The sequence below is a fragment of the Thunnus albacares genome, chromosome 6, assembly GCF_914725855.1.
Source record: "Thunnus albacares chromosome 6, fThuAlb1.1, whole genome shotgun sequence".
In the NCBI taxonomy this organism is placed as follows: Eukaryota; Metazoa; Chordata; class Actinopteri; order Scombriformes; family Scombridae; genus Thunnus; species Thunnus albacares.
Window position 1 is genome coordinate 13,104,116 of NC_058111.1, and position 16,197 is coordinate 13,120,312.

The 16,197-nt window shown below is 38.1% G+C and overlaps 1 protein-coding gene across 3 annotated transcripts in view; it reads left to right on the forward strand.

The window, feature by feature from the left end:
- The first annotated feature begins 5,027 nt into the window (after positions 1-5,027).
- Positions 5,028-16,197, forward strand: part of cadm1b (cell adhesion molecule 1b) — a 148,279-nt gene continuing 137,109 nt past the window's right edge. For all 3 annotated transcript variants that reach the window (XM_044355352.1, XM_044355354.1, XM_044355353.1), the window contains exon 1: positions 5,028-5,151. In XM_044355352.1, the coding sequence (XP_044211287.1) occupies positions 5,076-5,151 (76 nt within the window). In that variant the 5' untranslated portion in view covers positions 5,028-5,075. The remainder of the gene's footprint in view (positions 5,152-16,197) is intronic.

A 16,197-nucleotide genomic window follows, 5' to 3' on the forward strand; every position in this document is an offset into this window, starting at 1 on the left:
AATCTAACGTGAAAAATTATAGGCGTAGTGTTTTTCATTAACAGCAGGAAGCCTTCAGCCGTTTGGCTCCCAGCAGAAATAGTCATGGACAGTTTGATGCTAATGATCCTGGGCTTGCATTATGCTGTTCATTCTACTGTATATAGGTATTTTCAGCCAGGCTTTCCAGCTGTGCTAATAATTCCAGTAAAGCGTGACTATAATACATCACCAGTTGCTATGCCAACACGTAACCAGAGAGCTTTGTTCTGCTTTTTCCCTTTTTTATTCACATCCATTTATACTAGTTTGGAGAAAATATTGTTTTCAGCCCAACTGTGCTGGCAAATGTTGTATAACTCTTGCTTTGTGATGGCTCATAGTGATTCCCAACCTGGCCTACTACTTGGAAAGATTGTGGTGTAGCTCAATTAATTTAAAATTTGATTCATATATGCTGTAACACTATGATTGCAATTTAATTTCATATAGCTTTATTTTGAGCTTAGACTGAGATTTGTGAGTATACTTTAAGTTTTAGCTTTCAAACACAAAATTGATCCCTCAAACTTATTTTACAGGATGCTAGACTGGATATGCTAGATGTCAGTCAGTTAATAAAAACTCAGCTTTAGGCTACTGGAGCACCTCATAAATATACACTTTCTTGTCACCTCCCAGGCTCCGTGTAAGTAATAGAAAAGCTGTTGAAACTGTCAGCCAAATGTAAGGGATTAATGGTTGAAATAGTTAGCTAAAAGTAAAAGATAAATTGTTGAAATAATTAGCTAAAAGTAACAGAGTGATTGAAACATCCAGCTTCTGCTTCCTCATGTGTATGAATGCTAACTTGACCAAACCAACCTAGATATCGACAAAAGATATTGCAACAATATAACATTTGACATAATTATAATATAAACAACATCCGGTCTAAAAACAATTCAAATTAATTTGGAACATGACGGTGGTGTTGCTGAATATCCTTATAGCCTTTACCTGTAAGCAGCTGTGTGGGCACATCAGACAGAAAACCTTGGGAACCACTGCCCTGTAAGGCATATACAGTGTGCAGGATTAGATGGACCACTTGGAGCCGATAAAAACGTGAAAGTGGGTCAATACCATCCTTTCAAGCTCTGAAAGAGTTTGAAGTGGCCACAAAAAAAATGCAAAGTGCACGTCCCTTTGTCTTTCAGAGGCTAGACTAATATAAATGAGAGGACTGAAACAATATTTCTCCTCCACATATACAGAGACAAGAAAGGCACACTCAGGCTCATCCTGGAGCTAACTTGACATACACCACACCCTGACAAATTTATTACCATTAAGCCTCTGTAAGGTACCATGTGACTCATGATTTATTACAATCACCTGCTGTATGTCTGCAGGTTTGGTAGGATGCAAAATTGCCTGTGCGTGCATTGGCTGATAAAATGTGTAGCATGTGTCTAACAATTAAGTATTTATGTGTTTTCTGTTGGGGAAACGACAGAGAATGATGAAGACCATTACTGCATGCCATTTACAAAAATGCATCCAAACTAGAAAAAACATTAAATGCTTTTATCCCTTCTAAAAACCCTTTATCCTGTTGGCATGAATGAAGAATGTAATTTGATCCCTTTTCTATAAACATGAGTGAAGTGACACTATATCTTCCAGAGTGTTGTCTGTTCCTGCCATTCAAAAAAAAGTTCAAAAAAGTTTAAATCACTATAATAAGATATTTGTAAGGAATAATGAAAATTGTTCAAAATTGCATTATACCAAATTAGCAATTGTGGCTTTGATAATAGATGTATTTTTGTAGGTTGTACTAATCCCTTGATTATGTTCACATGTTTAAAAGTTTTTTGCCAACTATTGGTTTGAACTGATTTACGAACCTAAGGTCCACAGTGTTAGCTTCTGAATAATGCGAATCTTAAATATTGTTGTTTCAGTATGTCTAACTGGATGGTGGATGTACTTCAGAGGAAATTATTTGGATTACAATGCACAGTATTGACTGACAGTGAAATTCTATGCAATTCCCCTCTATGTGATGTGTTTCTATGTGATTGTAACACCACAATGATTGGAAATCCACCTCTCCCCTTTAAATAAGGAACACATTCCTTCATTTGTACACACAGTTGAAGGCCAGATAGCTGAAAATGTTCTGTGACAGATGAACAATTAAATCAAGTGAATGATATATCTCTGAGTGTGAACTTCTTTTCACTAAATTTGACCATGAGATACACATAAGTACAAAGTATGTCGAGAAAGTATTTCAGAGTTAGATTTACCTGTGATGAAAAAAAAATTTCCTTTCTCAAAAACATACATAAATGTAATTTACAAGCAGCTTCTATACAGTATGTATGTAAGTGTGACAAAAAAGAAGCAGGAAACCAATTGAGTGCACGTTTCATCCCTCCAAGGCATAAAGAATTGATGACCTGTGGTGATATATTTGGAATATAATTTCCTGTAATAATTTGCTATGGGGGGAGATGGAAAATTGCAGTAATATACTGCTCTACTATATAAATGCTGTTTTGCTAAAATAAGTAAAAAAAAAAAAGTGAATGTGACTCAGGGTGGATATACAATATGGACAAGACAGAGGCTTGCAAACACATATTTCTGCATACATGATTACAGTCCATTATTCTGTCCTCAGTTTTGTCCTGCTACGTTACATATTATACACATGTGAATCGTTGTATACATTATGTGAGGAAAATTGAATTTCACATACCCCTGCCTGTTCACTTATGTGGTCTAAGCATGAGAAAATCTACATTTCATTTCAATACGCCTTGTTCTTGCTCAGCCATTGAGGGTCACTTACAAGGGTCTGATTCAATTACTCTGCCTTTCACAACAGGAGGAAAACATTTTCATGGTGAATGGTTTGCCTAAATAGATTACCATCTCAAATAATTCAATTTCCGTTAATTTGATTGATTTCTTACCAAGGGGAAAAGAAATCTTAATTTAAAACCATTGCATTTCTAATCAAACATTAACTGAGAAAGAGGCCTGGGCGAAAATCTTTTATTACCAGTTTCCCTACTAATTTAAATAGAAAATGCTGACGGCTGCCCTATTAAATGGCACCACCAGTATGCAGCGTGTGACTAGCTCATACACGAGATCTCTAAAATAAACTACTTAACTGTTTGCGAGCTGTATGACCGTTCAGAGAGAGCGCACACTCTTTCTCCATACAGAGAATCTATGGCTGGCCATTACTACAGAGGATCCAGATGAAGCAGTTCAGTCATCTGATCCATTCGCATCCATTATTCATCCTGCTCGGGGAGACAGAGACGCTGGGCTTCTCTTCTCCTAGAGACCCCATCTATTCTCATGAAAGAAAGAATGCCAAGCAGTGGCGGAGTGAATCCTCGACACAGCAAAAGCACGAGGGAGAGACAGGGAGTGCAAACAAAAGTTAGCAGTGCGGGGTATCATGAGCTGCAATGAACCATCAGGTGTACTGTACCTAAAATTATTACAAATCAATAAAAAAAAGAGTTACAAAACAAAATACAAAATGTGAAATATAATTTATTGAGAACACCTCCTCCAGGTGCACCTTGCAGATTGATGCCCATCAAAGCTATGCTTCGGAGAGCAAAGCAGCCTGGCCAAGGCTGTAAGGAGAAAACACCTTGTGGAGACATTGTGTGAGTGGCAGGCAGAGCTGGCAAGCTGCCACAGATAATAACATCTGAAATAAATTTGATGTGTGGAATTCAATCTGTAGTGATAGGGACGGCTGCAGCATTAGAGTGAAGTTCTAAATGCTATCTACTCATCCATGGAATGAGGACTGACACGCAGTCTCAGAGAATAGATTGTGCAATTAGCAGCCTTTGTGCTGTTTTGACACAATGAAATAGGGAAATGAGATTCAACGTTGTCATGCACAGTCCTCTGTGGCTTTGTGATTCCCATAAGATATTCCAAATGTACCATGTTTCAGGTGAGAATAAGTTGGGGAGATGAAACATTATGAGACATAAGAAAGCACCTACAGAGAAGAAGAGGAATGGATAGTTCATTTGGTCAGACTTATTAATAACAGGCAGTATTTCATTTTCATGCAGGCAGTATATGTATGACTTTCATATGTGAAATTCTACTGTGAGTACTTCTGGAGAAGCATAACATTGCTTTGGTACTGTGGCAGCTACAATTATAAGCTGCAATACTCCATTCAAAGTAAAGGGGGCGCTCTTTGAGTAACATTAGACATAATGGCTCACAACCTGCAAACTTTACTGATAGTTCCTTTAATAAATGAAACCAGTTTACTTATAGTTGATCACTGTCTTATTTATTTTCTTTTTAGAGAATAAACACACACATCTGTTAATTATCAAAACAACATAATTGAAGTGAATGACAATAAAGTTTTTTAAACACACCTTGCAATTTGAGTTAAGGTGTTATTAAAAAGTAGCACAAATGTGCATTGTTTAAAAAAATGTGTTAAAAGATAGCATCGTTTTCTTATCTGCAGCTTTTAAAAGTGTCCTAAAACACGCTACAACACACACAAATAGCTTGCCTACTTTATAGTAAACACAAACTAAATTCTGTTTATCGCACAAGAATTATTTGTGCTTCAGCTATAAAAACGAAAGCGCAGCCAGTTGAGTATATGGTCTCACCCAGATGAACTTACAGACTATAACCGTAATAGAAAATTACTATAATATCCCTATAAAGTGTCTGTGGTTCTCGGTGGTGAGTTTATGGTTACCTCACCGCGCTCCATGCTGTTTTACACTTCCCATGGTATCAATGTAATAGTCCTACAATATTCCTGTTGGGAATCACAGTGTGTCTTTAGTGTTCAGTGGAGACATTTGCAGACAGTGTTTTCACATTTTTTAAAGAATTCTCCTGAGGTATCACTTTAATATTCGTATATTATTTTATAGGCCTAGATGTCATTGCAACATAATGCAGCCCAATATGATAGCAGGCTCCCTGCTTGAGCCCTCCCTCCGCCTCTCATGTGTCTACATTTTCATCCCATGGCCGTCTCTAGGTGATTTAGCGCCGCCAGTCTCAAGCAGGTGTCCAACATGGCGATCACGGGGAGCGGATCTCTCGCTATTTTTCTCTCTGTTTTCGCGATTTCAGCGGCGTTTCTCCCAAAAGGTAAGTTTTTCGCGTCTTGTGTGTCTGTGATGTAGAATAACCCCTTCTACAGCTCAAGCCCGAGGAGTACCGGGGAGAAGTTGTGGTGCGTTTGCGCGTTAGATGCGCACAAGCTTTCCCCTCAAATCTCAGCATCACTTTCTATCGCTGTGATACTACCGGAGCTGCATGTCGACTTCTAAATATCCACGCTTCTTGAGACTCTTAGGCTTATCTCGTAAATTTAGCGCTGATTGAAAGGGTGTTGTCCTGAGTTTCACTGCAATAGGCTACAGAGGACTGCTATAAAAAGTATTGTGAGTGCTGCACAATTACATAGACGGCAAGAAAGTGAGGCCAGTAATAATGGAGTGAATGCTCGTACAGTGTTTGGACCTTGGGCAAGTTGAAAGCAGTGCTCCCTGATACGCTCTTTATTATAAAATGAGACCGATTCTCCGGCTGTGAAAGAATAGTACACACTCCTTTAGTCGTACCGCATAAACCTTCACAGTCCCAACTCATTCCACTGTCTACATATCGCTCAAGTCTGCGCTTCAGGTGCGCTTTGGAGAAAAACACGCATTGCAGCTCTAGTCTCGCACAGTGTCCTCTGGCCGCACAACTGCAGCCTCTGATGCCAGTGTGTGATCCGGTCCGCAGTCTTCACTTCTCCTGCTGTCAGTGAGGCTGGAGATGTAAATCTGCCACGTCGCTGTTGGGCTTTACAGCGTGCAACTGCATGAACCAGGGACGCCTGGATGTGCACGACCATTGCAGTCCCCGGTCCGATTATTTTCCCCCCCGTTATTCCTCCGCGGTTGCATCAGAGTTGCATGCGTCAGTGTTTTTTCTTCTATCCCTGGAAAACGTATCTGCTGACAATACTGACGCATGTGTAGCGGTTAACATGTCAGTTTACAGCTGCTTTAAATCCCACCCAGCGGTAGGATGGACATGTTCTTGTTGTTGTCAGTCCCGGGGTTGTTAAAATGGCAAGCAACAGTTGAGATGACAGGTTTACACTTGAAGATCACTTGAGTGACTTTTTTTTACTGGTTTATTTTCAGTTTCAGATAGCCTTTTGCCATCAGTGGCCAAATACAGTGGTGGTATCTGCATCACCCATCAACAGGTCTGCAGAAACTCATTAAAGCATGTGAATGTGTGTGTGTGTGTGTGTGTGTGTGTGTGTGTGTGTGTGTGTGTGTGTGTGTGTGTGTGTGGTGAGACTGACGACCTGCTCTCAAAATAAGGTTACTCGTGAAACTGAATTTTTAGACAATGGGCTTTTCTTTTTCTTTTGTTATTTTCTTTTTTTTTTTTTTTTTTTTTTACAGCTCACTGCTTACAAGGCTTTCATTTCACAGTTGTTGAATTTATTATGGTCTGTGTTGAATAGCAGTTGAATGACATTTACAGCATTGTCTAGCGTCTCCTTGTCACATTAATTTAATTAACCTCTCAGTCAATTAAAATAATGCATCATGAATGCGCAATAACCTCCAGCTCAATACACCCAGGGTTGCAGCATTAGGAAACGGGTGCATGCAGCCTCTTGGTTAAGGTGAAATCCCAAGCCACATATGGTATTATCTGACCTGAGGTTTTTCATTTGTGTGATTGTCTTTGTGAAAGCTGCTTGGAGCAAAAAAGAAAAGAAAAAAAAAAAGACCCAAAGCTCTTGAAATGTTGAAGTGCTGACAGCCTTCTTCCTGACATCTTCCAATTTTTCTTTGCTAATAATCCAGAATAGCTGGATTTTACTCTATATCTGGTTAGAGAAGAACAATCCCACTAACTGGATGTGGTCTGACACAATATCCTAGAAACACAGAGAAAGAGAGAGACAGGTGATGCTGGAACATCACGACAGAACATCATGAGGGAGAGATGTTCCTCTAAGGACTGGTAAAGCTAAAGAGTTGCCTCGTCTGAGCATCCTGTTACGAAATGTTGAGACTTTTAACAAAGAATCTGCAACAAAGAATCCGCCTGGCCCCGTTGTAACATATCAGATGGTTGTATTTCAGAAGGTTGCATAATCCCACTTATTGCCAGTTTAAAGTCATTCGTCAGGACTGAGTGATGGTGAAGTGGATCAATATGAGCTGTCATGACGCTTCAAGGCGCCACTGAAGGACAGGATCTCAGAGAAACAAAAGGAAACATACAGTTGTTACGGTGCTATTGGCTGTCAGTTGGCATGTGACACGATGAGTGATTGGAAATGTCCGTCTCCGGCTGCCTATGGTGAGGTTTGGCTTTGAAACAGATACTGCTGAAATCTGCTAGCAGTGTGCCGCTCTGCCCTCAAGATGTGTTTGTCTGTTTGTGTTCTGGAGAATGGTAGCTTTTTATTCCATCAATTATCACACAAGTGTTGAGCTCTGTGGTTTTTTCACTTGTCTTCCGTCAGCAGTGCATACTTGGGGTTACAGGAACAGCAGTACCATATGAATACTGGTGTTGAGTACTAAAGATGAGGTCATTAGAGGGAGCACAGAGCTAGGACACTGGAGGAAGGAGTACTCATCTTTTGCTCAAGTATAAGTACCAATACAACAGTGTAAACATACTAAATTTCCAGTAAAAGTCCTACAGTCATACTTAAATTTGGTAAAAGTAAAAATCGGCAGCAAAATATTCCTAAAGTATCAAAAATAAAAGTACTCATTATTCAGAACAATGTCCCCTGTGAGTGTTTCACTATAGTATCATAAAGTATAATATTGTACTGGATTATTTTTTTACTGAGGCATTAACAGTGCAGGTAAGCAGCATCTTAGTGTCATAGTTAGCCAAGGTGGAGCTAAATTCATCTTCTTTATAAACTGTAGATTATTTTTTATGAGCTCATCATTGGTTTTGTGTGTAAAGTCTTAATCCGCAAAGTAGCTTAACTATAGCTGTCAAATACATGTAGTGGAGTAAACACTACAATGTTGGCCTCTAAAATGTAGTGAAATAACATGAAGCAGAAATACTCATGTAAAGTACATGCACATCTAAATTGCATTGTACTTACTGTAGTTACAGTACAATGTTCTGAGTAGGTGTGCAACTAGTTTGTTTGTTTGTTTATTTGTATCTCTTTTAGCTCAAGGCTAATTTACCAAGAGCCCATTATAAAACAACAAAACATTCTCAGAATCCTCTGGGCCTACAGTATTCATATGTACACGCATTCACACCATTGATTGTAATACACTCACAATTACACACTCATTTAAGCTTAATTATACATAAAATACACAGCATGTGCACATACGCACATTTGCATGTTTCTAAACTAATACACACATTCTGACAGTACAAGGATACGAGTGCTGTATGTTAACATCTAGAGTAAGGGCTTACAGTCCACAATATGTCAGTTATTATTCATACTGTAAATACATTATTGTATTGAGTTCCATTGTTTCTTGTAAATAAAGGCCTGCCTACCCATTTCTGGTGATTAATGGTTATTTTCATTTTCAGTGAATCTGAATATTATGTTATTGATTAATCTGTTCATTTTTTGATCTATAGAATGTCAAATGATAGTGAAAAATTTCCATCACGATTTCCTAAAGCCCAATATGATGCTTTCAAGTGTCTTGTTATGTCTGACAAACAGATCATTATATACAGATATCTACTGTATATATAGATATTCAGTTTATCATCACATAAGACAAAGCAAAGCAGGAAAACATCAAAATTGAGAAGCTGGAACCAGAGAATATTTTACGTTTTTGCTTAAAAAATGACTCGAACGATTAATTGATTATCAGAATTGTTGCACATTAATTTTCTGTTGATTGATTAAGCGACTAATGGTTTCAGCTCTACACAGAACCACATGCAGTACATCAGTGCCATCTTTACTGAAGTGGTCTTCTTCTCTCTAGCTATGGAATAGCACTTACAGTACAGTACCGTGTTTCAGGATAAATTTAATACCGCACTTAATGGGCCATTGATATGTGCCTGGTTATGAAGTATTTCATCGCCTGAACGTTGAGATCACCACAGTACATCATTTGTAACAATAATATACTCTTCTATTTAAAGAAATTGAATTTATTGCTCATTAAATTTACATTAAACTCTGCTTAATAAGCCTCACTCTAATTGCTAGATAATGCATGGCACTACTTTATGTGGTGGCAGCTAATCTTACTGTTTAAAGGGAGGTGCTGGCAGAGAATTGGCAGCTGATACATGTGAGGAATTTAGCCACTGGTAGCAGATGTAAGTCATGTGAGTAATACTGTTATCTTTTCACCGAGGACATCATGCCTCTGAACTGTGTTTCTCTACTGTATCTGCTCTGAAATGTACTTTTGCTGCTGTGCGTATGTGTAAAGGTGCAGGTCCTTGCCTGTAAAACGAATGTATTTAAACCATCACTATCTTGTCAGAGCATGGCAGTGTGCTAATGTGTGTCCAAGATCAAACTTCACACTCTCTTTGAGATGGCTTATAAAATTGATCTGAGCACAAAGGGAGCTTGCAGCTCGGAAGTGAATAGGCAGATTTCGCTTTTTGTCCTCTAGACTCAGAGGTTGTAGCAGGTCAGCCAGTGTACACAGAAAGAAGTTGGTTATGGAAGTCCATGTTGGGGGAAAATATTGAAAGTCTCTTTCTATCCTTGACTTTCTATTCTTTTCAGTTTCTGAAAGACTCCCATCTCTCCTTAAAAACATCACCTTGGGTGCAGGGTACAAGGGTTTTTGTCTACATACTTTATTGTGTGACCTTCAAGTAAATGCTGTACCTGGCTGTTTTGTCAAGGTTAGAGAAGTGCAGCTCCAGACATGCTATCAATTTAAGTCATGTAGTAAATATGAAAAAAAAAACCTTGGGACATTTCTATGGAAGGGATTTGTACCGCGGTGTCAAGCTGAATGACAAACTGAGGACGATCAAAAATGTGTCTGTCCGTCTGTGTTGAAATGTAGAAAACAGTCAATTAGGAGAAACAGACAGATGACAGGCCCTTTCATGATTGTGGGGACAGAAGCTTCCATTCATAACTGTGCTGTGGTAATGAGGAGGAGAGCTGATGTCTCTGCTTATGAATATCACATTGTTCTCTGTGTTCCCTGGATCTGAGAGACCTCACTCTATTGGCTGTGTTGCTTAGATGCTAACAATCAAGTCCACAATGAAAAAAAAAAATGGAAATGCAATGTTTTTGTTTTGAAAGGGGCATAGAGTGCACATTAGTATGGGTGATGGAGCAATTACAAGCCGCCATTAAGGCTGTGGTGCAGTCAGTTCTTCCTACAAGAAGATATTGGCTAACTCCATTGGCCGGATTTTCTCTGTAACCTGTAACTTACCATCCATGTAGTTCAAACCAATTTTTAAAACAAACAGGATTCCAATGCAGTTACTGGTTTCCTGCAATTATGTTGGTTGGCTCTAGATCATCCCTGGTCTGACACATAACACTGCAGATGCCCCTTAATTATGTTTTACTGGGCCGGATGTGATTCAAGCCTTGATACCTTTAAAAAATCATAAAAGCAACTAAAATCAGTAATTTTAAACAATGGATGACATGACTACTGTATAGGTAATGTGAAAGGGGTCGCTCATAGTGGTGAACCAATAGATTAATTGAGCATTTCAGCCCACAATCTTACTGTTTCAGTCTAACCACTCATATCAGTGTGGGTTTTGGTTGTAGCAGGCAGCTGTTTTCACCAAAAAACCCACTGTAAATGACGTGCCCAGTATCAAACAGCAGGCAGACACAGTTAGCGATTAGGTGATGGACATAGCCACATAGTTCATGAAATGCAACTTTTTGCTCCATTATGGCATTTTAAAAACTGCACTGACTGCCCTTACTTGGGCCCTGCAACATTCTTTCACTTGTTGGATTTTGCTAGAAGTTGGGGATGCATCTCACATTATCAAAATTTACACTGATCAGCCCAAAGGGGCGCTCTCCATAATTTGTTCACTCATCCATGTGTCATATGCAATATCTGAGAGACCAGTGATCTGATTCTCACAAATATTAGATCTTGTATTTCATCACAGCACACGAGGACTCATAATTACACTGTTTGGGCCAAAGGGGGACAACAATTACATCTTAAAAATAGCACATAATAAGCATATTTATTACTGATTGGTCCCGACAACTTCACTTCACGATTCACTGACTGTACATGTTGAATTGTTGCTTATTTTGGACCATTCAAAATATTTAGATTATTTTCTTTAAGAAACTGTAATAAAATCACACAGCTAAAAAGAAACTCAACTAATAGAGAACCTTGAGACTCAGACCAGAACAGCATTAAGACTAAATAACTGTTGCTCAGTGTTGAGGTGAAAAGACTCTTTCTAAGAGAGAATACTGAATCTCAAATCAATAAATTCAGTTATTGAGCACCCGCTAATCCAGTGCTTGAATGGGAGTGAAAAAGGTCCCAGTGCTCTAATCAGCAACTGCACAGCATTTGGATTTGTAAGAAATGTGTTTTTGTCTGGTTTACTAAGAAGAATGAAGGCTTATCATTACATGATTGGTCACATTTAGAGGTTTGTGTTAAGAGCCTATTTTGATTACAACCACCTTGAAGGGAGTTGGCCGGCCCCGTTCAGAACATTGTTTTCTGCTGTGGTGTAATGGCAGCTCTTCACTTATTCTGGAGGCGAGAGCTTTTCTGTGTCCGACAGAGCTCAGTTGCACCTTGCATGTCAGACAACAGGAAAGGAGCAGCACCTCTCTGTCTTCTCTCTGGGCTTGTTTGGGCAGATCTGAGCCTGATAAAATGACCACTATCTTCCTAGAGTCCTCTGTAAGCAGCAGTACACAGGTGGAAAAAAACAAGAGTACAAGTGCTCCAAACCAGTGAGTCCAACGCAAACACTACACTAATCAATAAATCTTGCATTGTTAATAGAAAGGCAACATGCTGCAGATACCTTTAATCTGAGATAAGAGTAAAAATGATTTATATCTGGCCTTCATACAGTGCAGTGAGATTTTAAGACAGGTACTGTACTCGCTAAACACCATTCTCTCGAATCAGTCACTCCCCTTCTTGTTGGAGCTGTTTGCAAATGTATTTATGCAGACTTAATGAAATATTATTCCCTTACACAGCAGGATATAGCAAGACTTCGGGACAGCATTAGAATAGCCTGGACCTTCCACGTTTCTACTTCTTTTCAGCAGTGCCCCCATTGCACACTAATGTCTCTCTAATTTTATTTGAACAGTACACTCAGGGATGCCAGCTGGAAAGAACAAAAGTCTTCTAAAGAAAGGATGAAATGGAATACAATACAATAGCCCTGCAATAAATTCTACCTGACTTAAAATGTTCAGTTTTTTATGAACTGATAGGGCTGAACTAACAATGATTTTTATTATTGATTAGACTACAAAATGTCAGAAAATAGATAAAAATGCTCACAATATCTTTCCAGAGTCCAAGGTAATGTCTTCACTTACGATGCAATCTAATATGACAACACTACAAACTACAGAGTCAAAAATCACCATATCAAAGGAATACTTCCATATTTCAGGAGATACGCTTATCAATACCACCACAGCCAGCGAACAGTTAGCTTAGCTTAGCATACAGACTGGAAACAGCAAGTCTGGCTCTGTCCCTATAGGTAAAAAAAATCCTCCTACCAGCATCTCTGAAGTTCACTAATTAACATGTATATCTTGTTTATTTAAGCCGTGTTAAAGTTGAGATGAAATGAAAAATGCCATTTTAACCCTTTTAGATCATATCCCCGGTCACATTGTTCACCCATTTAACAATGTATGCCAAACAAACCAACAAAAAAATCAATTTCTTTGTACCTCTATATCAAAATCCAATCATTTTTTCTTCCTGTAAAACAAAATATGAGGTGTGCCTACATAGGCTTGTACCAACCAATTTCAACCAATAATATCATGACATCCACCCATCAATCAATCTTCGAATTTTAGTGGCACAGAGTTAAGATTCATTATGACACGCCCACTTTTCAACATTCAAATCAAATTCCTCTCAACATTATGTCCCACCTGTTTATCCTTTTAACTCAGAAATATGTCACGATACGAAGGTTAGATACTCTCAAAATGCTGTTTCATCTGGACTTAAATAAGTGTCCAGGATCAGTTGCCAGGCAACCAGCGGAGACTCCAGGTCTTGACCAAGAAATAGTCTGATGTAATCGCCTGTAAAATGGTGAATTGTTATTTTTACACTTCAGCATTGGAACAGATTAAACAAACAAGATTTAAAGCATTAATTTTGTCTTTGGACGGAGCCAGGCCAGCTGTTTCCACTTGTTTCCAGTCTTTATGCTAAGCTAAGCTAACTATCTGCTGGCTGTCGCTTCATATTTAACGGGCATGTAAAAAAAGGAGTGGTATCAGTCTTTTCATCTAGCTCTCAGCACAAAGGTGAATTTCCCAAAATGTCAAATGATTCCTTTAAGTCAACACCTCACTGACACTTAACATCTGTTAAAAACATTAAGTGCCACAGAGGTACATTGATATTTATGTGATATATTGGATGTTAGATTGACAGGATAACACAATAGAAACTCCTGCAGTGTTTGTGGAATGCAATATAGTTTGAGCAGATGGGTATTTTACATCTTCCTTTACTCTTGGTGATAACATAATAAGATGACTGCTTGGGGGATAATTTGTGAGGAAAATGTGTGCTGTCACATATGCTCATTTTTTTTTTTTTACCTTTTAGAATTTATATTTGCCAATATCCTCAGTTGTCTTTAGTAAAGCTGGCAAACATAATCGTTACAGAATTTACAATTGATGCAGAACTTTTTGACTCCTCTCAAGGTGAATCATGAGAGGATTTTGATACTGTTTACACAGAACAGAGCTGTTGTCTGACAGGTTCGTGCTGCCTGCCTTGGGGGCATCATGCTCTTGAGTTATCAGCGTGACGATAGACCCATCTTAATTACTCTCAGATACAGCACTATAATCTGTCATTGTCAGGCTGATCAAGACTGTGCAAACCAAGCACTAAGGCTCATTCACCCAAACCAGAAGCCTATTGATTACTTCTCATACTTGAGTCATTGCGCTGCGGAGGGACATGGGAGGCAATAGAGCTAATGGAAGGGGGAAACTCAAAGTCACATTGTTTACATCTAAGATGACAGGTAAATGTATTTGAAAGGAAATATGGGTTTGATCTATTGGCTCCCAAATACTGTTGCACTCTGTCTGTAACTAACAAGGAAAATAAGCCTTGAGCTGCCAGATAACAACTGCCCTGCAGTTCAGACAGTCTGTTTCTAAATTTGATATTGACATTTTTGTCAATATCGACTGAATTTTTATTGTGATAACATTTTTGGCCATATCGCCCAACCCTAATGGACATATTCATTGATAAAAGGTTGCCTAACGACTCCACAGTACACAAACACACCACTTTGATCATTATGTTTCATATCAAATCTGACACATGGCTGGGCTTTTGTAGGTGGTGGTGGTGATTGCCAGCATACATTTTTGAGAGCCTTTGGTATCATTTGTTTAATTCCCCAAATACTGTTTGCTTTGAAATCTAAACTCCTCTAAATTAAAGGCCTGCAGGCTGAAATTGTTTGGCCATATATACAGTATTTTAGGTATATTTACATCCCTGATGAAAGAGTTGAAATTATACAGATCTGCATGGTGTGTTTTACATCCAACTGTATAGTCATGAGTATAGTCAAGATTTAAGATTTCAGCATTTAAAACATCACCAGTGTTAACAGGTTGCAGGATCAAAAAATAGTCCATGTAATAAAATATGTGTCAGATACTGATACCAGGTATGTACTGGAATCATTGACTTCAAAAGAGAAAAAGGTGAACCAAATCTCCAAAACATTTAAAAAAATGTCTTTTCTTAAACCATTTTTAAATCAATTTTTCTAGTAACTTGCATCCAGTTGTTGTTTTTGAACTTTATATGTATTCCCCTTTCTCTTTTATTTTTTCCTGAAAGATCTAATAAGGGTGTTGAATTTTGTTGAGTGCCTTTTAATGAGCTATGGGCCTTAATGGAGTCCACAGTGCAAGTTTTTCCTTTATCATTATGTGATGATGTTTGTTTTGTTTTGGTGTTTCTTTTCTACAGCACCTTTTAACTTTCCTATTAAAAGTCTGATACAACTTTTATAACTGTATGCAATAGTTTTACTGGTGAAAGTCGAGATGGATCTCATTACTGGACCTCCATTAATGTGATTCATTTGTCAAGATAAGCCGATTCCACTTGTCAGATTTCGACTTAGATTTTGAAGTTAATTCTGTCCTTTGTTCTTCGTTCCACCAGTGCACCAATTTCTGGACAAAATGGAAGAGCTGTTATATTTGCATACAATATATAAATATCCTCAAATACGCTGTTTCGTTAATCTGTTTTGAAGTTTTATGGCTTTTTGTGAGAGGCCACACCCACTTACAATATTAGTTGTTAAAATAATTGATGTGCAAAAACAAATTCCCATGTATTAATATCATTAATATATTAATATATTAAATGAGTGACTTTTCAATCATTCCAAACTGCAGTGGATAAGTATGAGCTCTGAAGCTTCACAAATGTCCATTACATTGATAATACATTATATTATATTGTATTGGCTAATGGTTCCAATCAATTTTATTCTACCATTACATAACAGGTTAATCTTTCTTCATTCTGTGGATTGAAATGTAAATAAATCATTCATTCATTAATATCTGAATATGATATAGCAATACATGCACAATCAGTGACCAGCTATAGTATAACTGAGTGACCACTGACATACTAACTTGCAAGATATCTAACAGTGTATAATAATTTTTGTTATACAGTTATGGCTGATCACATGTTGTAAATTTATTAGAACAGCATTTGTTGGAAAGCTAGATTCTGGCAGCTAATGAGCTACTGTATAGGCTGTATGCAGTAAACTGCAAGCTAATGTTAGCTAACTCACTAACCTCTATGGGAAATTATAGTAGTAAGCTTATAGGCTTGCGGTTGGATCTGTAAATGCATTTTCAACAACAAAACATAA